Below are 25881 nucleotides of genomic sequence, written 5' to 3'. Positions count from 1 at the left end.
TGCCTGATTGGTTCGGTTGGTTGTTCGCTTGATTGTTAACTAGAAACCTTAGTTCCTGATTCGTTCGGTTGGTTGGTTGCTTGATTGTTAACTAGAAACCTTAGTTCCTGATTCGTTCGGTTGGTTGGTTGCTTGATTGTTAATTAGAAGCCTTAGTTTCCTGTGGCCTTGTGCTTATATCTTGAGTCAGGACTTGGGACTGCATCTGACACAAGGACCATAAATCAGAAGTAACTTTGCTTTCCTGTGGCCTTGTGCTTACATCTTTAATTTTCTTCTCTTGGCCATTTCTCTTGTGAGAAGGTTTTATGCATGAGTAGCAAAAAGATGAACAATAACCAACATCATATTGTAATGGCTCTCTCTACTAAAATGGATGGCTGGTTTATTTTCTAGTACTGGGTACTTGTATAAATGATCGTACTACTATTCCTGATTGAGCCCAGTTCTAAAGCTCCATACTAGAAACATGGTATGCCTTTGGACCGCCATTTTTTTTTCTTGGACACAAGGCTTTGCTCCATTTCCATTACAAAGCAACCGAAATGCAAAGGAGTCAGTTACAGGAAGAGTCTAGCCCAAAGACTAGGGACGAGAGAGGCGATTTGAGAGTCTAGCCCAAAGACTAGAGACAAGAGAGGTGGTTTTTTCACAGATGCTAAACCTGTAAGAGCAACTCTAAAAGCTTCCTTCCTTAGAATTGCTCCAAAACCTTAAGGAAAAAAAAACTTACCTCCAACAGTTTCCCAATACTTCCCTGTAAAAATACGCGGATGCTAAAAACACATCCATCTCCTCGCATATATGCGGGGTCGATCCTTCCCTAATCCCGGAATTTCCACCGAGCTGGAGTACTGGATGGGCATGGACACGGAGCTGCTGTACATCGACGGCGGCTGCGTGGGGCTAGCGGTGAGCCTCTTCATGCTCTGCGGCGACCGGTTCGAGGCCGCGCAGCTGTTCCGGTCGGGGCCCTGTCCCTGCAGGCCTGCACATGAATGCTGTCAGATGCATTCATGGCAAAAACGCAGAGCAGAAGACGAACGGCACGAGCTCTCGCACGGATCGTGCCATGAACGAGCTTGCATTCCTAGTACCTTCCGCCTTTGTGAGGTCATGGTAGTTGGCGAGAAGATCTCGGCCATGGTGGCACACTTCGATCCGGTCCGCGCCAGCGGCGGGCGGCACGACGACGACGTAGAAGAAGCTCGGGAGCTCGAAGACGAAGGCGCGCGCGTCGACCCGCACCACGAGCGCGTCGCGCGCCAGCATCCACTGGTGGTCGCCGACGGTGCAGGAGGCCATGGACACCGGGTGGCCCTCGACGCGGAGCATGTGCAGGGACATGCCCCCGACCGGAACAGCTGCGCGGCCTCGAACCAGAACAGCTGCGCTCGCTCTTTCTTGAGCTGGAGGGAGAAGAAGAAAGAATGAGATGGGAAGAGAGCAGTGAGGCGCCGGGCTGGATCCAATTATAATGAGGTGGTCTGTTTTGAATTATTGAGGGATAATTTTTAGCGTTTTGCTGTAGGCTGATATGTTTTTGGTCTTTTAGCATTGCTCCAATACCTCATTTTGGGGAGGAATTTGAACCTGGTTCAAGCTAGATAAGCAACTGGATAAGGCTTAGGATTCCCGGACAAAAACAAAAGATGATCCTCGAACTACCTCACACCTGCTTTAGCCAGGGGCGGGCCTACTTGTATTCAATGGTATTCAAATGAATACCCATTATTTTTGCACAAAAATTTCATATATATAATGTATACTAGGTATAAGTATGGAAAAAATAAAAATAAAGAAGCTAACACAGGTATTTCACACAAAAAGGTCCACAGGAGAGCAACTTCACTCTCCCTAGCCCATTTGCCCCCACGCCAACAGGCCCAACAGGCCCATTCCGCCCGCCCCCGCTCAGCCCGTCAACCGGTCAGCGCCGCCCCCCCCTGCCGCCACGCGTTCCAGGGAGAGGCCTGTTGGCTGACCGTACACAGGTAACAGGGGCTCCGCGCGAAACTAATCCTAGCGTCCGGCATGTGGCGGCGCCCTAATCCCCTTCGGCTTCTACGCCCTGCGGCGGTTACGATGGGCGGCCTGCGCGCAGCGCACGGAGCAGCGGCACCGCGGCGACCAGCGGGCGGGCGGCGGCCAGCGCCCAGCAGGCTAGGCGCAGGTGGGCACGCTACTGGCTGACCTCCGCGTCTCAACTCTCACGGCGTCACGGCGACTCGGTGAGACGGCGACAGGATTGCTCGGCGAGACCCCGTGTCTCCGACCCGACAGTAATGTTCTATTCTTCCATTTGTAGGCATAGCTTTTCCTTCCAAGAAGCTCGTAACATAAAAATACTATATTGAAATACTATATTTGACTGAAATATACTATATTTGACTGAAATATGTACTTCTCTGTTCATATGGAGAAATATTGTAGTACTGTTGAAAATTTCTTCCTATCTTTGATGAAAATATCATTGCTCAGCAAATGTGCTTTCCCTGAAATCATTTAGGAGAACAATTGTTTCAAGGAATAGTGCTAGAGAGATGAAAATCTCTGACACAAGTGAGTCTCTCTTTTTCCCTCGTATGTTTGCTAAATTGAGTGATTGAATTAGCTTCGTATATTTTTCCATTATATTGAGTCAGTCTCTCTTTAGTCTGTTAATTTTTTTGCCATCTGCAATTTTAAATACCCATAGTTCAAATCCTGCACCCGCCACTGGCTTTAACCAACGTTTTAACTGTTTAACAGGAGGGAAGATTACAGACGGTAGAGTCTAAGGTATACAACAGGCAGGATAAGAGTCTTTAGTCTTTGTTCCCATTTTTCATCACGGCGCGTCGGTGCCCTCTCCTCGTCTGGAGTGTCTTCCTGGATGGGTGGCATCAGGGCCAGTGGGGGCGCCCTGGATTGCTGAGCCATCACCTTGTGAGCGCAGGACAGCAACACCCTTTTGGGCCGCCATATGACCCGTTAATAGTCCTGTGTAGTATAGATAGTTATGCTTATGCATGTAACAAAGTTTTTTTAGTATGGCATCATTAATACACACACACCATCCGCCCTGAAATAAAAAGCATTTTAGTTTGTCCTAAGTCAAACCATTTCAAGTTTGACCAAATTTAAAAAACAAGCAATAATATTTAGAATGTCAAATGTGCATAATTAGATTTCTTATGAAATATATTTTCATAATTTACTTATTTAATGTGTTAGATGCTCTATAAATTTGGTCAAACGTAGCCTAATTTGACTTAGGATAAAGCAAAATATCGAATGGAGTACCACTCAAATATAGCTAAGGGGGTGTTTGGATCTTTAGAACCTCCTAAAATTTATGTCACATCGAATATTCGGAGGCTAATTAGGAGGACTAAATATGAGTTAATTATAAAACTAATTACACAGATGGATGCTAATTCACGAGACGAATCTAATAAGCCTAATTAATCCATCATTAGCACATGTTTACTGTAGCATCACATTGTCAAATCATGAACTAATTAGGCTTAATAGATTCGTCTCGCAAATTAGTCTCCATCTGTGCAATTAGTTTTGTAATTAGTCTATATTTAATACTCCTAATTAGTATCTAAACATTCGATGTGACATAAATTTTAGGAGGGACTAAAGAAACAAATACCCCCTGACTACTCTTAGCTAAATCCCTCCTTTCCGTGTAGCTCCATGGAATCTAGGCTTCATATGCTAGCGAAGTTGATCAGAAGTCACATTTGCTAAGTCAAAGTCTGAACTTGTAACCAAAATTAAAAAAAAATGTTGGAATATGACTTTGCGTGGCTGAGATTTTACACGCTTGTTGAGGATATCAGCACCTAAGAGATCAAATAAAAAATAAGATTAGATGTATTCATCTCCTTTTCAAACAAAAAGCAAATCTATTCACCTACCTTTTCAAAAGACAATAAAACATTAAGTAGGCGATGTATGTTACATTATGTTGTGTACTATTTGCTAGCTTCCTTCTTATATGCTCTGTTGAAGCTTCACAGCTTTTGGATCAATGGAGAATTAACTATATATTAAATAAATTAAACACATATTTGTCATTCTAGAAAATTTGAATAATTATTTTATCTGTTGACCTATTTTTAACGGGCGGAACAATGTTATGAACCTAGCACAGACGTAAAGGAGTTCAATTTAATTTGGACCTGGCTACGTAGGGCCGGCCCTAAGTTAGGCCAGCCGTACGGCCACCCCCGATTAGGAAAGAGCTAACCCACACCAGCGGCACGCTTTCCTATATTAGTAAATTTACTGTTTTCACGCTTTTTTCCTTCCCCGCATGGCTGCACCCTTTTCTCTGATGCCGTCCGCACCTCAATTCCTTCCACCTGATTCATCTATACTGCTTAAAAACGGCATAAACATCATCCAAATCATTGCTCAGAAAAATTAATTTTTTCACCCAAGAAATTCAGAATCAACACACAGAACATTCATCAGGCATCATTCAGCACCAGGCATGTGATTTAGACAAATAATAAACAGTGTCATCAGGCATCTTAGAACTCAAATATCAGGCAACAAATAGAACTCTTCCTTCAGACACTTCAGAACACATAACATCAGACCCCATTGAAAATGCTTTCCCCATGCAAATCTGAATCAAAATAGGATAAGTGACTGCCACATTTAACGTCTTAGAACTGCGCAGGCTGAGCTGTACACCTATTATGGCCCTGTTTGGCATGGCTCCAGCTCTAGGTGGAGCTGCTCCACTCCAGAACTCCAGGTGGAGCCAGCTCCACTCCAAAACTCCAGAAATAAAATGGGGTGTTTGGCTAGATGGGTGCTCTCAGCTCCAAAAAAGATCGATTTCAGTGTAGATTGCCATTGTTGCCCCCCCAATTCAAGCCCCACTTGTCATACGCCCTGACGAACAACTGCGTGCCTACCTCGAAGATACTGGCAGCGACATCCTCGCCGTACGCCACGGACGCGCTGCCGCGACCGCCACTGGCGTCATCGGCCACGACGAGCTCGACGCGGAGCTGCGCCCCTCCCTTGTCCACCGCGACGGCCCGGAGTCTCCTATGGGCGGCCCCGGGGCCGGGGCAGCGACGGGACCGGCCGGCGGTGGTCGGCGGTGGCCTGGACGGCCACGGGGCCGGGGCGGCGGCGGGGCCGGGTGGCGGCGGGCTGTGCGGCCACGAGGCCGGGGAGGCGACGGGCGGCGGGGCTCGGCAGCGACGGGCGGCGGGGCTCGACAGCAACGGGCGACGGGGGCGGGAAGCGATGGGCGACGGGGCGGGGCGGCGACGGGCGGCGGGGAGGCAGCCACGGGGCCGGTGGCGGCGGCGACAGGGGTAGGGCGGCGACGGGCGGGCCTCGGCGACTGGTGGGGCTCGGCGACGGCGGCGACGGGCGGCGGGGAGGCATCAGGCGGGGCGGCAATGGGCGGCGGGGAGGCGGTAGGCCACAGGTGACGGGGGTGGGGAAATAGGCACGGGTGGGAGCTCGGGAGGAACAGAATGAAACGTTTTTTTTGTGTAACCAGTGGCATTGGTGGGTAATTACCCATCAACTCCACGAGGAGGTTCGAAATCGAGAGTTTTGGAGCAGCAAAAGAGGTGCTCCAAAACTCCACCTCCATTTGCACTACAGCTCCATGGAGTTGGCTGCTCCATGGAGTTTTGGAGTTGAGGTGTTTGGCTAGATTTTTTGGTGGAGTTGCTGGAGTTTTGGAGTGGAGCCATGCCAAACAGGCCCTATATATCTCCAAATATGAAAAACTTAATAGTAGATCTGCACACTGCATGTACTCCCAGTATGTCCCGCAATATTGATTATTACTCGAGGATTTACTTTGTTTTGCTTATTACTGCACACCATTTGAGCATCCCCTGCTGAATACATTGATGACCTGGGATGTGATGACAAGAGAAAGAGATAATTAATGAACATATAGTACCAAGGCCAAAATAATAGGTCAGATCAGACTAAAAATCTGAACAATAGTTCTAAAAGAACTTGCTTTTAGATATAGCAGGAGTGCTGCTATTTCAATATGACGTGCTGAAAATTAGATGTTCAATAATATTATCCAACAAAGTACACTATGTTCCCTATTTCAGTACCATATTATTTCCTAATTAAGAACCATATAATTTCCTAATGGAATTCGAATATGTACTTCCATGTTTCCTCTCAATGTGGTGCATACTAGAAAAAATAGATCAGATCAGGCTAAAGAAGTATCTTCTCAGTGTTGGTAGTTGTATGTGACATATTACTGAAGGCAACCAATCAAAATGAATTAGGAAAAATCACAGTGAATCGGTGCCTAATGAAGTATATTATTTTGCCTATTTCTGAACTATGCTGTTGCCTAATCACAACCGTATTATTGCCTAATGAAGTATATAGTTGTATAATCCAGAACCATAATATTTCCCAATTCCTGCCCATATTATGGTCTGCTCATATTATTGCCTACTTCAGAATCATAACTTTGCCTAACCAAGAATATTGTTTTGCTTATTTATAACAATAAAGTTGCATAATTAGAACCCTATTATTGCCTATGGTACTAAACTGTTTTTTTAATATTGGACTACTTGGCTCGAGGACAGAGACATAGCAAAAGCCGGCTTGTTGTCCACGCCAATACAATTTCACCAAGATCAAAACATACCAACAAAACTACTCTGAATAGGTTCAACTGTATGTAACAGATAAAAAAAGAGCATCAACATATTATCACAAAATGCACATTACAAGTCTTCATACTTGCATAACCGATCTGCTACGCTCATGACTGCCATACAATGAGAAACAAAGAATACCAAATCAGTTAGCATGTAGCAGATAAGAAGAAGGGCAAACAAAACAAAAAATAAGTTGGATGAGGTGATTTTGCATAACTACTAACAGTGATTTGTCTAAGAATAATACTTTGACTAACTGAGAATAGTACTTTGCCACCAAGAATAGCACTTTGCATAAAATGAGAGAAACACACTTTGTACATGATTTATAGTAACATGAATGCCCCGTTCAACGTCAGGACCTAGCCTCTTCCTGTGTGTTGTTATTTCTGTTCTTGCAGCAGCTGAGACCGTTGGATCATCAAATGCTGCTGCTGCAGGAAACGGAGTTCTAATAGCATCTAGGCTATGAATAGCAAAATTAAAAGCTTCACCTTTTACACAAAGCTAAACTGATAAGCTATAAATTCTTAATTTATAGATCATACGCCCAAACTTGCTTATCCATGGTTGCTAAATGTCTATATTGTATAGCCTACAATGCTTCATCGTAGGACCTAAATTGCTGAATTATAGAACCTAATATCTTTGACCTCGATCATTGAGAACTGGCACACCCTTGTTGCATAGTGGCTCATATAATTGCCAAAATTATAAACTTAGTACTAAGGAATATGCATATACCATACTATACGTACCACATTGGATGATGACACACCACCAAGCGGACATCTTTGTCCTCAAGCCAGTGCCTAAGCTGCAACCAGATATGAAAGAAAAGGAAAGACATTAGAGCACATGTAATGTAACAAAAATACAGATCAATGTGACTTCTGGATAGCTAACAAGTAGTGCATGCATATTCAGTATATGATAGTAGAGTAGGCTAGCTAAAAACAAATGGCCATCAGGCAGCGACGGCACCCGCGTGATGGTGTTCTAACTAAAAAATTAAAAAAATCCTTGAAAAGCAACATGAATCTGACTATAAAAAATGCTATTATCTGCACATGTTACTATAACTAGTGTTAATTTAGTTTAAATGTTACTCAAACTACTCAGAACTACTTTGTGTGTTGCTATAACCACTGAACAAAAAAATGGTATTATCAATGCCTGATGATGCATAATGCCTGTTGAATTGTATTATTTACACACATTCCTGTAAGCGCAAAAAATAAACCTACAAAAAGATAGTATTCTAGCAATCCAGGCTACAGGTACTACCAATCCAGGCGCCACTCAGAAATAGGACCGCTAGACACGCATCAGAAAAAAGATATTATTACATGATGTCAACCTGCAAAACTGTCGCACTTGTAACCCTGAACACACGAAATTCTCACATGCATTGTATGTCGCATTTATCGTGGAACTCAGAGATGAGCAAATCACATGACCCTATGATAAAGTTGCTTCGCATATGTGAAAACTTGCTGAAACCCTGCAAATATATTCAGTTACCTCAATGGTGTGGGGCAGAATGAAACTATCAAAAAATTGGTTAGCTAGCTACCTGTATGAATTGCCTCAACGGTCGCCATGAGTAAACTACCATAGACAACACAAAAATGTGATCCACCCCCAAATCCACACCACAAAATGGCCTAAGACTAGACTACAAGGCATGGGAGTAAATCGTAGATGGCAGGAGAAAACAAGAGGACTGAAAAAGGGTGGAGAACGGGTTGAAGGGGCGACAGTGGACGGACCATGGAAATCCCCTCGCGCCGTTGCCTTGGTGCTCTCCGGGTGAAAATTAAAGGGAACATTGGAGGGTAACGAGTCCCAGTCTGAATCAGAATAATGGAATCAGCACATATTAATGAAGAAAACGGGAGAATCAAAAGGAAATAACTAAAATCTCTGGAGACCCTAACTAATCACCATCAAATGTTGCATACGGAGATCCCATCTTCTCGACAGCGACGACGCCGACCACCCTCAACTCACGTATCGCGAATGCCTCCTACGCGCCGCCGAGGCACACTGCGCGGGACATCGGCGCGAGGATGCCCTGGGTGAGGTGGGCTGCGAGCACGACGACGAGGTGGTCCTGCGCCAGTTGCACATGCGCCAGGCCTCCGGTGATGGGACGTCGGCCTGGATGTTGGTCGTCCTATCGGAGGCAGCGGCCGCGGCCGGGTAGAGGGGCCAGCTGGCGGAGACGGCGAGGAATGCCCCGGAGAGAAGGTGGAGCGCAGTAGCATTGACGGCGAGGAGCATGCGCTTGAGGATGCCCTGGGCGGAGCATGTCCACAGCGGCGAGGCCGCGAGGGGCTACATCACGTGGATCCGCGGCGGCGGTGGCGGCGGCATAGCGAATGAATCGAATCGTGTCGAGGAGAGGGAGACTAGTGGGAGCAGAAGTGGCCGGATTGCGTGGTTGCAGATAGAAAAGTCGTGCCCTGGGGTTGAAAAGGTCGCTTGCGCCCGTGCCTCTTATCAACGTTCGACGATGGATAGAGCCAGCCGTTCCCAGAGCCGTTCCCAGAACCATAAGACCAGCCTAAATGAAGTCATTACCATTTAATTTTTATAGGTTTTATAAGTATTTGAAATTTAATTTAACTTTTATAAGTTTTAAGTCATTACCATTCAATTTTTATGGTCCCCAGAACCATAATAACAACTCGAAACGTTTAAGATTCAATTACGTCACTCCATCCGACAAAAATATTGTTTTCGTAAACCGGTAAAATTCATGATAGGTTCACAAAATCTTTGTACATGTGACAAAAAGAAGTTTCTATGGGATGATCCGGACGTCTCCATGGGGATGTTCTCTCTGGGCCATCGTCGCTGGTGGTACCGGCTCTGGGTTGGTGGGCGATGAGATCAGAGGAATGAGGTGAAAACTGAAATTGGCGATTTCCTATCTTCTCCGGTGGGGCAGCTGCTGATGTACCACAGTGGAAGTAGATGCATCAGGGAGAGTGGTCCATGGCATTGGCTCTTGCAGCGAACCAAGATTTGGAGCTTCTCGGCGGCAAGATGGTACTCTCCAACTTTGGCGGCTTCGATGGTCGTCGGTGTTCATGGAAGAAGAAGGCAAAGAAGATTGTGCTGGACTGGTTTAATTTTTTTAGGTCTTCTTTGTAATATAGGGATGTATTGTGCTGAATTTTTAATACCATCCTTCCTTTCGCGAAAAAGTATATGTCTAAAATTTCATAGATTCGGCAAATATTTTTGTACCCACCATCTGAAAATGTCTTACAAAATCAATCTCAAGTAGATCCCTTCCAGGGCGATACGGGCGGAACCCTAGCCGCATCCACTAAGCCCCCTCTACCTTCTCCCCAGCCACGCTGCCACTAGAACCAGCCACCGGAAGCCCATGCGGCAACGAGGACGGCGGCGGCGAGGCAATCTTGGCTAGTTTCTCTGCTTTCGACGTCGTTGCGAGTGGGGTGGACCAGGCTCGACGGTGGCGGCGACGCGTTGATCTGACTCGGGGGCGGCCGGATCTCGACCTTCCCGGATGGATCCGGCATTTCCTCGGTCGGATATGGAGAAGGGTTGCGTGCCACGGTAGCGGTGGCGCCGAGCCTCACGACACGGGCCGTCAGGCTTCCATCCCCGGGGGCGAGTATGCGGTGTTGCGGTTGTTGCGTGGAGAAGCTCCCTCCACTCCACATCGGTGAGGAGGTGGCCTAGCCGGCGTTGGTGCCTGTGCGGGCACGAGCGCTCGGCGGCTTATGGTGTTGCGGCAGCGTCTGGAGGGATGGTGGTGCACGGTTGTTTCAGCGCACTTGATTAGGTTGCTCGAGTGTATGGTAGAGATTGACTAAGTGCAGTTTCTACGCGACTAGAGAGCAACAGTGAAGCGTCCCCACATTAGTGGAGACTAAATGTGATACAAATATCAGTCTTAGGAGGCTGATAACATATTTATTCAACAGATAGTTCAAATACCGTACAACTCCCGAGGAAGTGGGCGTGAAAGCCACACCACGATAAAAAGCAAATAAATAACAGCAACGAGCCAAGCTACTCCCAAAAGACAACACTCGGGACTACACGGCAGCAGAAGCATTCTAGGAAGGCCAACACCACAGGCAGGGTTGGGTGCGGAGGTGACCTCCTACTCAAAATCCTCGATGATGAAGTCCAGGTCCGCCTCTGTAGCAATGAAACAAAGGTAAGTACAAAAGTACTCAACAAGTCCAACCCCATCCATGGAGGGGGATACAATCAAGAATATGCTCAGGACTACAAGGATAAGGTTAAGGGTTATTTGCAATAAAGCTAAATTTTTCAACACATGCAAGGTTCATTTTAAAAGAGTTTTTGCCAAACATTTTTAGTAACCGAATCATAAGGGGGGTTGATCCTACACAAGGATCCAAATTTTAATGCTACCGGACTCCCCCTTACCTGGGGAGTTAGGGGAAGGTGAGGGGGTCCCGTTTTGCCCCTTACCTGGGGAGGATTTGGCGATGGAAGGGGGGCGGTGGTGGATGAGCAGCGGCGGCAGCGGCTTGCTTGGTGGTGCGCAGGAGGGGGCGCAAGGGGAGAGCAGCGCTGGGGGTCTGGTAGGGTGATGGCGCGGTGGTGGCAAAGCCCCCAGGCGTTGGCCTCCTTTTATAGTGGCGAGGGGGAGGAAACGACGAATGGCCGACGATGTGGGGGCCGAGTCCGGCGAGCTTGGGCGCCGACTGGTGGAGCGGCGGTACAGGCCGAAGGTGCTGGCAAGGGAGGTAGGGGCCGGCAGCGGTGGGGATGGGCGCCGGGGCTTGCGCGGCCCGAGGGGTGCCGGTGCGGCTGGCGGTTCCGCGAGGCCGGCAGGGAAGAGGCCGGGCGCTGGGCGCCGGGCGGCATGGCGGGGAGGAAGGGGTGGTCGTGGGCCCCACGCCATGGGGAGGAAGGGGGCCAGGGCGCGCGCGGCAGGGGCCAGGGAGGGGGCCGGGCGTAGGGGGCCGGCCAGGAGGGTGGCGCTAGGCGCCAGGAAGAAAGGAGGACGGAGAAAGAAGAAGAAGGAAGAAGGAAGAAGAAGAAGAGAGAAAGAAAGAGAAGGGAGGAAAAGAAAAGAGAAAAAGAAAAAATAGAGGGAAAAGAGAAAAAGAAAGGGAGGGGTCAGCGGTGATTGCGGAGTGCGGTCGGGGCACGCGCGGCGGTTTGTTGACCGGCACGCGGCGAGATTTACGGAGAGGGAAAAAGGACCGCTGTCGGCTCTGGATGTGGGATGGCGAAATCGCCGGGAGGATTAGATTTTCGGGAGCTCAATGGTGAAAAGATTTTGAACACAATTTTTAGCTGGTGATTTAAGTTGGTGATTTTTGTGGATGTTACAAACAGGAAGTAGATGGCCATCAAAGTAGAATGATCCTGACTTCTAAAGTTTCTAAGAAAATAGCAAAGATAAGGACAAGGTGCTGCATAAGGTCGAATGCAAGGTTGAAGCAAGTTGAAACATAGCCTTTCTAACTTTCTTTTTGTCTCCTTTTTTCTTGTTTTCTTTGTTCCTCGTTTGAGGCATAGAGTCTAACTACTCATATATCTTTTGGTTATATAGCCGGATTTGTTTTGTTGTGGTTGTAAACCTTCACACATGGTTGTAATCTTTACCTATTATTAAAGCAAGTAACGTCTCTGCCTGGATTTTTCGTCCATTGGGTTATTTTGCAAAAAAAACCCTGACATTTCGTGATATTAACCCGCAGTCCAATCTGAAGAGATGGGGGACTCGGGTGGTAAAAAGATGAAAGCAAGGGATTAAAGCGAAAAGAGTTGAGCTTCCTCGTTCCCTTCCCCTCCCTCGGGGTATGGAGTTCCACCGCTCTCCGTCCGGCTCCTATCCCGTCCTCCGTCCGGCCCTTCACCCAGCTCCCTCGTTCCCCTCCCCTTCCTCCGCCGCACTCCGTCCGGCTCCGGGCCCCTCCCTCCGTCCGGCTCCGGGCCCCTCCCTCCGCACTCCGTCCGGCTCCTATCCCGTCCTCCGTCCGGCCCTTCACCCAGCTCCCTCGTTCCCCTCCCCTTCCTCCGCCGCACTCCGTCCGGCTCCGGGCCCCTCCCTTGGGGGATCTAGACGCCCGCGCTCCGTCCGGACCTCCACCCCATGTCCACCGACGACCTCCCGCCATCCTCCGACATCGCCGTCATCATCCTCCGTCGTCATCCCGCCGCTGCTCCGTCCGGATCCGAGGCCTGCGCTCGGTTCCCACCTTCGCCCTCCACCCCATGTCCATTGACGACCTCCCCTCCCTCCACCCCATGTCCACCGACGACCTCCAGTGATTGGAGTGGAGGCTAGACTGCCACGAGAGCTCGCTTCCGAATCGAATCGGAATCGAGGCTGAGTCGGGGCCAGACTGCCAGGAGACTTCGGTGCCTAACCGGATCGGAATCGAGGCCGACTTGGATCGGAATTGAGGTTATGTTCTTGCCTGTATACATAGATGCGGGGTTGCTGCCAGACCTGCTGAACCTGGATCCTGGCTCGCCGGACTACGCCAGCCTCCAGACCAGGATCCGCGATAGCATCACGGCCGCCGTAGTCTCCGCGGTGCTCTCATCCGTGTTCTGATCCCTCGGCCTTGGGCAAGCACTGGTCAGGTACTTGCATCTCTATTTTAACATATTGCGTTTCTTCAGTTTCTGGTTAGTCATAAAAGTTTTTGCATGGGATTTTAAGCTGTTTGTGTTTGTGTTATTACTTGAATCTATCAGATGGTATTTTGATCTGCAAGGTTCATTATGCTACTTTGTGAATTACAAGCCTACTAATGTGGCTTTCAAACTGCACTGCCTTTTGCTGCTAATTGTGGTTAAAGTTATATGCAGAGAGTCAGAAATTAGGCTCTTATCATATTAACATACTCCCAATGATATTAGCACAGTCGAATAGTTAAGAAATTCCCAATGCTTTATTTTATATTATTCTTGCTGTTTGTTCTGTTCTAGCTTCACAATGTCTGATGATGCCTCCTCCCTTGCTGCCAGACCTACTGAACCTGAAGCCTGTCTCGCCGGACTACGCCCTCTTCGCCAACGCCTCCAACAGTGAGTACTGTCAACTCTGAACCCATCTGTCTCGCCACTTGTTCAGTCTCTACCACTCTGTGCACAATGATCGCCGTCGTTCTTCTCATGCAGTCACGCCATCAGCCGGCGGCACTCCGACGAGCGACAGCACTGCCGGCAGCGGCTTCAGCCTCCAGACCGGGATCCGCGGCAGCATCGCGGCCGCCGTAGTCTCCGCGGTGCTCTCATCCATGTTCTGATCCCTCGGCCTCGGGCAAGCACCGGTCAGGTACTTGCATCTCTATTTTAACATATTGCGTTTCTTCAGTTTCTGGTTAGTCATAAAAGTTGCTGCATGGGATTTTAAGCTGTTTGTGTTTGTGTTATTACTTGAATCTATCAGATGGTATTTTGATCTGGAAGGTTCAGTATGCTACTTTGTGAATTACAAGCCTGCTAATGTGGCTTTCAAGCTGCACTGCCTTTTGCTGCTAATTGTGGTTAAAGTTTGCCTTAAATGGACTCTAGGGAAGACAATTACGGAACACTGCTCTCCTTTAATCATAAAACCCGCTAGCTTACTGTTTACTAACGATAGACTTACTGATTCTGAGGAGACCCACGTACGAGATTCTGATTATGAGGAACCGGAGTCCATAGCTAGCCACTATCTTCGTAGAGAAAATAAAAGCAGCTGCTGGATATTCAATTGTTTTTTTCTATTCAATAGACCTTGGATGGTCCCTCCTTCTATATATACCCCTTTCCTTGGTAGGCCTGGTAAGAAAGCAAATGAGAAACTGCACTGCCTTTTGCTGCTCATTATGGATAAAGTTATATGCCGAGAGTCAGAAATTAATAAAACTCTGGGAAATTAAATGAAACAAAACAGTGCACTGAAAATTTTGATAAACAAATACAACAAACAAATTACTCTCACGACTATTGTCACACCGTATGCTTATTTAGTGTGTCACACATGGCTAGACCTTGTCGTAAGCTATTTGGCCTCTAAATTCTGTCAAGCTATTTGCCCTCTCTGAATTTTATAAATTCTGTCAAGCTATTTACTCTCTCTGAATTATTGCATAAATCATCAACTGCTACATAATTGATGAGGTTTCTAGGAACATCCCATATTATTACTGAATAGAGAAATTTCAATTTTGCTGCTTTTGCAGAAAATGGATTCTCATAACATTGAATCAAGCAATGCTGATGGTTTTGATACTCGACCTTTAAAGAAAGCAAAATATGAACAGTTGAATGATTGCGATTTATCACCATCGCCTCCATCATCAACCTCCCTGGCATCATTATGTGATAACATTGAATCAAGCAATGTTTATGATTTAGATGCTCGGCCCTTGAAGGAAGAAAAATCTGAACAGATGAATGATCTTGACATATCACTATCGCCTCCATCACCAACCACCCTGGCATCATCATCTCCGGTTAGTGTTTTTGCTGTTCATTTAATTTAGTGGATTGGTTAATGATTTGACAATTTTAGGGTTTTTTTTCCAGGAAAAAGATTCTTACACTATTGGTTCAATTGTTGCTGAGAAAGTGGCATGTTCTGAATGGATTGACTTTGACTCAGATAATGACAGAAGAATTCTATTAGATGACGAGAAGCATCAAGATCAACATGAACAATACAAAGTTGATCATCAAACATATGACTATCTCCCACAAGGTATGTTTCTATGAAATTTTTATTCACTGTGTTCTTGTTTTTAACTTTTAACATCACGTTAAATTTTTTGAATATTTGCAGATTATGAAATGACCGACCTGGACTACTGTGCTCAAATAACAATAGAAACATCTTTTGAAACTGATATACTTGTTAAGATAGATGACATCTTTGTCACACAAGCTCAATTGTCATGCTTGCTAGATTCAGAAAAATTCCTAAATGATGATGTAAGTAACTACTTACAAGTGAATGCTCTTCGATCAACATTTTTTTCTTATGTAATAAAGGTTTGTTATTTGAATGTTTGTAGGTCATCAGCGCGTATATATGTTGCATAAAGGATCAAGCCCATTTAGAAAGTAGGAATGATGTTAAATTTTACTTTGAGAATCCCTTTATTTCTGTAATGCTAAAAAAGGATGGCAAGCTTGGAGTAGGTGAAGATGGTAACCATATCACAAAGATTGTGAGAAACTATCTTAAGCATGAAATGGTAATTTCTATCTCTATAGTTGACATGTTCTAAGCTTGATAGATTTTAATTTTTAATTGTTCATGTCTGGTACTAATTCAACTCTTCATTTTAGATTCTTATTCCTTTTACTGATATTAATAATTTAACAGCTGCAAGGACTACAATATCATTTGAACATAATTGGAAGGCAACAAAACTTGATTAGTCATAACTGGAAAGACCTCCAGGTTATTTCCTAGATAATCACAGAACAACTACAAGAGCCAATGCAGAAAGATGGGTATGTTGCAAAAAAATATGCTAACATATATAAGATTATTTATTTTCTTGTTTGGAGTACTCAGTATTTTATAACCATGCAGCTCATCTTGTGGCCTGTTCATGCTTAAGTTTATGGAATACTGGAGCCTGTTCGCTTCAGCTTATAAGCCAGCTGAAAAGCCGAAACGGCTGATTTATTGTGAGAGAAAAACACTGTTTGGTGGCTGATAAGTCGGCTGAATAAGCTGAAGCGAACAGAGCCTGGACTTGGAGATTCACTATCTCATCCTATTACACAGGTTTTTGTTTTTTATCTTATCGAGCAATACACGCCAGCTGCCCAAAGGCTACTCGGTGACCACACCCCCGGCCGGCCCGCGTACGTACGTACCAAACTCCAACAGCCTCTGCAATAGTCTGCTCCAAATAAAAGTAGGAAAATAACAAGGTTATGGTTATGCGACATGCTTTGCTAATGCAGTGTAAACTGTACAGTTCAGTGATTTGGATTGGACCTCACCTTGTTATCAAGCCTTGGGGATGTCGACGAATGCCATGAGCCATTCCATTGAGTTTGACAGTAGGTGAAGCATGAATCGATGAACAGCCCCCACTCCCTTTTACCTTCAGCAGCCTTCAACTCATGGATGAGTTTCCTTCTGAATCCTGCAAAACACGGCCAAAGAAGAAAACATTTGTCGTCAAAGGAAACAGGACGGACAACACCGATTGAATGCTGAAAACAGAAGAGATTGACAAGCTAGGCTAACCATGAAGCACATCGATCTGCTTGGAACTGCAGTTCCCAATATTATCCTGCAATTGGACTATGTGTCTCCAGGATAGGATCCTACTGGCGCAACAACATTTTGGATCTGGAAAGTATAAGCATATTTACAGCAGTTAGGAACTAGGATGCTACCAAACGACAAGTACTAGGAGCAATTAGTAAGATTGCAATCACCTGCCAAGAATCATATTACGAGTTCACAATAAACGTGGGGGTGCTGATGCTCTTGATAAGTTCAGCAGGGAAGAAACACTAGAGCAAATTAAGAAAACATGTTGGCAAATGAGCCTGGCAGCATATCAAAGAGAGTTGAATTGCGTAGACAATGAGCAACTACAACTACATAAATCTGTCGGGTCCTTCTTTGCCAGGAAGTCCTTGGGCAAAACTTCACTGACATTCTACAACAAAATTCAGAAAATTTAAATCAATCACCAATTAGTATCAAGCTGCACACACGTGTTGAACAGTTACATCCCATGATCACATAAGGGAAAAGGCCTCAAGGTGAACAACTGCATTCCACAGCTATACGCCGGCCCGCGTACGTGCGTACGTACACAACGGCCCCCAAACTGCTTTCTGTTCAGCTACCCACGGCCCACCAAACTACTTTCTGTTCAGGTACCCGTATGGCCGTATCCTATTCCTTCTGTGTCTATCCGGAGCTGCCGACGAGCATGCGCCCTTCTCTGTTTGCCGCCGCTCCATCGCCGCCGCACGCATCCTCCGGCGATTCGGGCACCGTGGCGTCGCCTACGCATCCCGTCGCCGCTCCGTTCGGAACCGGGGCCGGCGGCTGGTTCCAACCCCATCGCTCCCCCCCTTCCCGGTGAGCGGCTCGCGGGGTGGGAGATGGACGGCGGCATGGGGCAGCTGGGCACGGCTGGAGGAGCGTCTCCTCCTCCACTTCCAGAAGGAGGCTCCTGCCCGTCGAGAATGGCCACGGCCACGACGGCACCGCCGTCACTTCCAGGAGGTTCTCATGTCCACCGACGACATCCCGCCAGCCGTGTCGACCAGGTAATGACCACCGCATCCTCGAGGCGGCAGCGAAGCGGGCAGCGATTGGAGTGGAGGCCAGACTGCCAGGAGAGCTCGGTTCCGAATCGGATCAGAATCGAAGCTGACTCGGGGCCAGACTGCTAGGAGAGTTCGCTGCCGAACCGGATCGGGATCGAGGCCGACTCGGATAGAAATCGAGGTTGCGTTCTTGCCTGTATAAATAGCTGCGGGGTTGTGGCCAAGAGCCCAGGACCTCCTTGCCATCGACAAACTGCTCAGCAAAACGCGCAGAGATAACCCCCATCAACGCCAACACATGCCGCAAGCTTCTTACTCTACTTCCACAAAAGGTACGTAAACATTTGGCCTCTCTGAAATTTGCTAATTGTGAGATACCGTTAGTACACCACACATAAGAATGGATCCATGCTTCTGCCAACAAAGTACTCAGATGGCCAGTGATTGATATGCTCTACTGAAATTTCACCTTCAATTTCTACAGAAATAGACTTTTTGCTTTCGCATAGATGATGTCATTAAGTTAGTTAGCACCTTGAAGCTGAAACAAGTTATTCAGCGTTTCCAGGCTTGCTGACAGTTTCAACGTGATTTAGTAGCTGTACTCCCTGCTACAAAATCCTTTTGTGCTGGTTGTGAACTTGTTTGGTTGAGCCTTTTTCCCTGTCTGAATTAGCAGTTGAAAACTTTTTAATATGACTAATACCCTTACATCAGATCGCAAAAGTAATTATTAAAAGGAATATCAATCCCTACTATTGTGTTAGTTAAACCGTGTATATCAATTTTTCTATGTTTAAGATTATGTAGTCATCGAGACAGTAATCTTTGTTGGTCATTTGTAGCTTTTCATTTAACAATAACTATCAAATTTACGCTCATGCTACTTATTAAAGGCATCTTGACATTTGAGCATGTTAGAGACTTAGAGTTTACAATGAACTACACTGACGTATTCTCTACTTTTTGGCATGCCACGTTAATTGAAGGATAGAATTTTAACCTTGCTATGTCCATGTGTGGAGAAGTGAATGTATTTTCAGTCGCTAAAATAAAAAGTTGAACTGATGAAACCTTAACTTAATTGATGTAACCTTAGAAAATTGCTTAAAAAGTGGTACTGTGTGCAACCTATTTTCATTTTCTTGATTTTTTGTTTGATCAGTGACATCTCTTTCATGTCACGAATAGATACAAAAGTCCAGCTATTTCTTTCATTTGTGGTATTATGGCTGTGCTGGATTGCTGCCTAAATAATTAGCGGTAGGAATAAAAGCACACTCGCAATTTAGAGATTGAAAGTCTTTTTTTTGCTAAGAATAGATTTAATCAGTCAACCTTGAACATCACAGAATCCTACTGTCATAACTTTTAGAAGCAAACTCTAGAGTTTTTGAAATATTGCCTATCCTGAAAACTTGAAGGTTCCATTCATAGAAGGCAACCTGTTGTTCCCAGAATTTCTTTCCATGATAGAACAACATGCCATGGTTTTCCTTACTGATTTACTCAATGCACCTAGGCTAATTTGTTTGTTTGAATCAAGTTTATGTTAATAGATCTCCTCTTTGAATTTAAGCAATCCCCTTTCATGCTACTTGCAGACAACTCACAACAAAAGATTGTAAAGCTGCAATAAACGCTTGTCATTGGAGTTATAAGTGGGTCACCTTCTCAACATAGCACACACATATAGTTGTCTCCAGTGAGCACTATATAATCAATGTCAACTACTAGTATGTTGAATATGATTCAAATCTTCTTCAAACCATTAAACACCAAAATAATGATTTAAGGACTCATATAGCTTCATAATATTATGTATAACTCTTTGCAGACAAACCATTTGAATCACCATCGCAACTCTTGGATCCCAAAGAGCAGAGAAGGAAAAGAGATAGAGATAGGTATGCACGGATGACTGATCAAGAAAAGCAGGAAAAACTCAAAAAATGTCGTGAAGCCTATCATCAACAAAAAAGAACAAGTACAAATTCAACTCAGATCCAAAAAAAATGCTCACAGGTGACTGATCAAGAAAAGCAACAAAAATTACAGAAAAAATGCATGCATGAGAGGGAAAGATATGCAAACATGCAACCAAACCAAAAGAAAGCAAAGTTAGAACAAGATTCTGCTAATCGTGCACGACGACGTGACACTCTAAGCAAAAATTCAATTGCAATGGAGAACCCTGCAAATCGTAACGAAAAGTTCACAGCTAGAACAATGGAAAAAACTCCTGCCCCACCAGATGAAGATTGTTATACGAACACCAAAGTCATAGATGATCTAGAATCTACAAAACAGCCAACAAACATGAAGGAAGGTAATACTCCCAATTGCATATATGACTCTCACAATCAGATAAAACATGCATCAATTTTTTACAATGTTAACAATCTTTCATGGACATATATCCCCTATTCAATGTGTCCAGCCAGCAAGGATGGAGAAGAACCAAATCAATCATTCATTGATGATGAACAATATGGTAAGGATATATACTAAATTTATATTCTCATCATGCAATGGAAAACATCATATAATTCACATATTTCTATGCAGGTGACGATGGAGCTGTATATGAAGAAGACACCGATGAGGAGGATAACATCATTTCTGGTCAAGGTATGATAAACACGTTACAATATTTTCACATCACAATGTGAGTACTTCTCTAATTTCTTTCATCCTACAAATCACAGCAGAATGGGAAGATATGGAGGTACAAATAAAGGAAAATGAGTCAACCGTTCCTGAGGATTCAAACATCAATGATCCATATGACATCGTCTATAGTAACATACCAGACAACACACACATGCTAAAACCTGTTGAAAATTGCAAATATTGCAACGCAAAGAAATTTCACCACGAACCTGAGGGGCTATGCTGTCGAAAAGGACAGATCAAACTTGCAAATCTTGAGACACCACATCAGCTCATGAGACTATGGACGAGCAATGACTCTGATGCAATACATTTTCGAAAGAATATAATGTTTTCCAATGGACACTTCTCATTTACTTCTCTGTACTGTCGCCTCGATAGAGATACAACTACCATGAGAAACAGCGGTATTTACACCTTCCGAGCACATGGTCAGATCTATCACAACATACGCTCATTTGGAAAAGATGGTTCAGATCCTAAGCATCTAGAACTCTACTTCTATGATGATGATCCAACCCTAGAGCATCGTTACCGCTATTGCCGTAAGGAAATGTACGAGCAAGACAAACATGTATTACTCATTATAATCAATACTCTACGCAACAATCCATACTCTGAACAATTTAGGAGTTTGGGACAGGAAGAAAACCTTGAGTACCGAGTGATGTTGAACCTTGACCAAAAATTGGACCAAAGGACATACAATGCACCAATCACATCTGAGGTAGCTGCAGTTTGGATTGAAGGAAATGAACGGAGGAATACTTTTGACAGAAATGTAATACTACATGGGAACAACAACGAAATACAAGCAATCCGATCATACACTGGATGCTATGATCCATTGTCTTATCCTTTGTTCTTTCCAAGAGGTGAATTGGGATGGCATGCCGATATCCCAAAGGTTGGAATTACTACGGAAGATGTGAAGAGAGCTCGTGCTAATCAAAATAACAAAAACAATGACCCAGGTAATTATTTCAAATATTAGTCTTCATAGTTACATATACTAATGAAATAATTGCCTATGCCACTAACAATCAATTCTATATGTCCAACACAGATTCAAGTGGTAGAATGTGGGTAACCATGAGAGAATACTACTGCTATAAATTTCATGTGCGACCCAACATATTTAACCAAATACTATACGGCGGACGGCTTTTCCAACAATTCGCCGTGGATACATACATCAAGGTTGAGAGCTCACGACTGGACTTCATATGGAATCATCAGAAAGAGATAAGGGCGGATCTATACCAAGGCCTTCTAGATAGCATTCATGCGGGACAAGACAGGGGAGATGCGGTCGGCAAACGGACAGTGCTTTCATCATCATTTATTGGGGGTCCTCGAGACAAGATGCGTCGGTACCTAGACGCCATGGCTTTAGTTAGAAAATATGGGAAACCGGACATATTCCTCACGATGACATGCAATCCCAACTGGGAAGAGATCATGAATGAACTTGAGTTTGGTCAAACACCACAAGATCGTCCTGATCTTGTTGTTCGTGTTTTCAGAGCAAAACTAGAAGAAATGAAAAAGCAGTTGTTACAAGAGCACATCCCAGGCAAGGTGAAGGCCTATACCTATGTTGTAGAGTTCCAAAAGAGAGGTCTACCGCATGCTCATTTCTTGCTTATAATGACCGGAAAATATAAGCTAACTTGTCCAGAGCAATATGATAGACTAATCTCGGTGGAGCTCCCAAACAAACAAAAGTACCCAGAGTTGTACAAGATGGTTATCAAACATATGATGCATGGACCTTGCGGTACATTGAATAAGAACTGTCCATGCACAAAGAATCGAAAATCATGCAAGAACTATTATCCAAGGCAATTTAACGCTACTACCATTCAAGGCAAGGATTCTTACCCATTATACAGGTGACGCAATGACGGCCACAATGAAATAGTCTGAGGGCACAAACTAGATAACAGGTGGGTAGTTCCTTATAACCCTTACCTCCTGCAAATGTTCAATTGCCACATAAATGTCGAGGTATGCTCAAGCATAAAAGCTGTCAAATACCTATACAAATACATCTACAAGGGACATGACCGCGCGTCTGTATGTGTAAATGGGACAAGCGAAAAAGAAGACATCGATGAGATTAAACAATACAGAGACGCGAGATGGGTGACACCACCAGAGGCACTATGGAGGATATATGGCTTCGAACTAAGCAAGACAAATCCTCCAGTCATGCAATTGCAGCTTCATCTTACAAACATGCACATGGTTTCATACCATGGAAAAAAATAAATCACGGAAGTTATCAACCGCGAAGGTATTGAGAAGTCAATGCTAACGGCATACTTCGAAGCTAACAGGACACACGAAAAAGCACGAGGCATCCTGTACCGTGATTTTCCAGAACATTATACTTGGCAAACCCAGGGGAAGTTTTGGCAACAGAGGAAAAGGAAAACGTTGTACCAGGTTGGGAGGATCGTCTCAGCACATCCAGCCGAAGGAGAAAGATACTATCTTCGAGTTCTCCTTAACCATGTGGAAGGCGCAACCTGCTACGAAGAGCTACGAACAGTTGATGGCCAAATATTGCCATCATTTCGTGAAGCTGCAGACAGAAGGGGCCTCATTGAGGCAGACAACACGTTAGATGATTGCCTGACGGAAGCAGAGTTATTTCGGATGCCATCCTCGCTGCGAAGGCTATTTGCAACGATTCTTGTGTTTTGTGAGCCCCACGACATCCGTGCACTATGGAACAATCACATCGAGGCAATGTCGGAAGACTATCGACGAAACTGCAAAAATGCAAGAACGGTCGAACAGATGGTATTAATCAATATTAGGGATATGCTGCAATCGATGGGAAAAGACATACAATCATTTCCTCTTCCAAAGATCGATGAGCAAAATGACACAAAAGACAATACACCTAGGGAGATCACCGAGGAATCCAACATCGAGGTGGACCCTGAGGACATGGAATTGCCTAAACACCTAAATGATGAGCAAAAGGCCGCCTACAATGAAATTCTAACAGCAGTTGACCATGATGGAGGAGGGCTATTCTTCGTAGATGGACCGGGAGGAACGGGGAAAACTTTTCTATATAGGGCATTGCTTGCAACAGTCCGTGGACAAGGAAAAATAGCTTTAGCAACAGCAACCTCTGGTGTCGCAGCTTCCATAATGCCCGGAGGAAGGACAGCGCACTCAAGGTTCAAGATACCACTAAGGATAGATGATGGGGCTATTTGTTCATTCACAAAACAAAGTGGGACAGCCAAGCTACTTCAGGCAACATCGCTAATCATTTGGGATGAAGCATCGATGACTAAGAGGCAGGCAATAGAGGCACTGGACAAAAGCATGCGTGACATAATGGATAAACCAAATCTTCCATTCGGTGGGAAAACAGTGGTATTTGGGGGAGATTTTAGACAAGTTCTACCGGTTGTACGAAAGGGTACAAGATCACAAATAGTAGATGCCTCACTACGCAGATCTGAACTCTGGAATTACATGCGTCACATGAAGCTTGTGCGCAACATGAGGGCGCAAAATGACCCATGGTTTGCAGAATACCTACTGCGCATCGGCAATGGCACTGAGACAAACGATAAAGGCGAGATACGTCTACCAAAAAATATATGTATTCCACGCACGAAGGATGATTCCGGACTTGATAGACTCATCGACAGCGTCTATCAAATGAACAGCGCTTGCCTAGAGGATCCAAATTACATCACATCAAGAGCCATTTTATCCACGCGTAATGACTGTGTAGACCGCATTAATCTAAAAATGATTGAACGATTCCAAGGAGAAGAGATGGTCTATCACAACTTTGATACTGTAGAAGATGACCCCCATAACTACTATCCCCCGGAATTCCTAAACATACTAACCCCAAATGGACTACCACCACATATGCTGAAGCTCAAGATTAACTGTCCAATAATACTACTCAGAAATATCGACCCAGCTAATGGACTATGCAATGGCACAAGGTTGGTGGTAAGAGGTTTCCAGAAAAATGCAATCGATGCAGAGATTGTGCTAGGACAACATTATGGGACACGAGTTTTCTTGCCTCGAATCCCGCTGTGCCCCTCTGATGATGAGATGTTCCCATTCCATTTTAAGAGGAAACAATTTCCTGTCAGACTAAGTTTCGCAATGACAATAAACAAAGCTCAAGGACAGACAATACCAAATGTAGGCATCTACCTGCCTGAACCGGTTTTCTCTCACGGTCAATTATATGTCGCGCTTTCTAGAGCAACAACAGCCAAGAACATAAAGATACTAACAGCTGAAAACGATGATGAAGATGAGGACCAGAAGCAGGACAACAAAATCAAGCCGTCAGAGAAAAATAAGAAAAAGAAAAAAAAGAAGAGCAAAAGCGACATGACACATAAGAAAGAGGTGAATCAAAAAGACACAACCGATAGATACACGAAGAATATAGTGTATTCAGAGGTCCTCACCAAATAGGTACTTGTCGAGCAACCTATAGAGGGACACAATTCCTGCAACGATAACAAGTCTTACTCGCCTCAGCTGTTTGTAAGTTTTCTGAGCATTCCTCATGCCGGTTTTGTGAATGTGTGGGATAACTGTTGTTGATATTTATTATTACTATTTCAAATAGGTGATTCTCCTGCAAACAAAAAAAAACACACTTTCTAAATGGTATGCCTTGATTGCTGTAATCGGAAGCATATGGATTTCCTTGATGTCTGCTTGCGGTCCGGGAAGAAGAGCAACAAAAGTGTCCCTGATGGTAATTAAAGTGACAAAAAGTTTTTATTGGGAAAATAACTTCCTTATGTCTGAAAAATACTCCATTGATTGTTTTCAATTATTTATTTGTGCTAAACTTGATGGGATGGGCAACATTGGACACAAAGAGCGCAGGTCTTGCAAATGAAAATTCTTGTGCACAGTTAAAAAATGGTACGAACAAACGTAAAATAACGTGACAGCAAGTAATGATCCGTAGCAACGCACGGACATTTCTACTAGTACGATGTTCAAACGGATAATTTCCTTAATTAAAAAGAAAAGACCCCTTCCAACATGGAGGTCAACTAATCTTGCATTGCTCACAGTCCAGCACGGAAAACCCACGTAAAGGTTAGTAAATCGATTGTAGAAATTGGAAAGAGGTGAATGAGAAATTAATTCGGCCCACCCAGCAGGATTCCTATATAACCCCTGGGTCCGTCCGTCCCTCCCGTCCCCATAGCCCCACCAGCAGGCAGGAGCC

The 25881-nt window shown here is 44.9% G+C and overlaps 1 protein-coding gene and 1 pseudogene across 1 annotated transcript; both read right to left on the bottom strand.

Moving 5' to 3' along the window:
* Nucleotides 1–483: 483 nt before the first annotated feature.
* On the bottom strand, nucleotides 484–1734 carry LOC105914830. The gene is made up of 2 exons (XM_012847643.3): nucleotides 1098–1734; nucleotides 484–988 (listed from the first exon to the last, which is right to left on the bottom strand). Exons 1-2 carry the CDS (start codon nucleotides 1345–1347, stop codon nucleotides 777–779), a joined length of 462 nt encoding a protein of 153 aa, XP_012703097.1. The 5' UTR covers nucleotides 1348–1734; the 3' UTR covers nucleotides 484–776.
* A 14682-nt stretch (nucleotides 1735–16416) lies between these two features.
* On the bottom strand, nucleotides 16417–17967 carry LOC101759547 (annotated as a pseudogene).
* Between the last annotated feature and the right edge of the window lie 7914 nt (nucleotides 17968–25881).

This window comes from Setaria italica, chromosome VII (assembly GCF_000263155.2).
Source record: "Setaria italica strain Yugu1 chromosome VII, Setaria_italica_v2.0, whole genome shotgun sequence".
Lineage (NCBI taxonomy): Eukaryota > Viridiplantae > Streptophyta > Magnoliopsida > Poales > Poaceae > Setaria > Setaria italica.
Note: the sequence above shows the minus strand (reverse complement) of the source record. Positions and strands in the feature narration are given on the sequence as shown.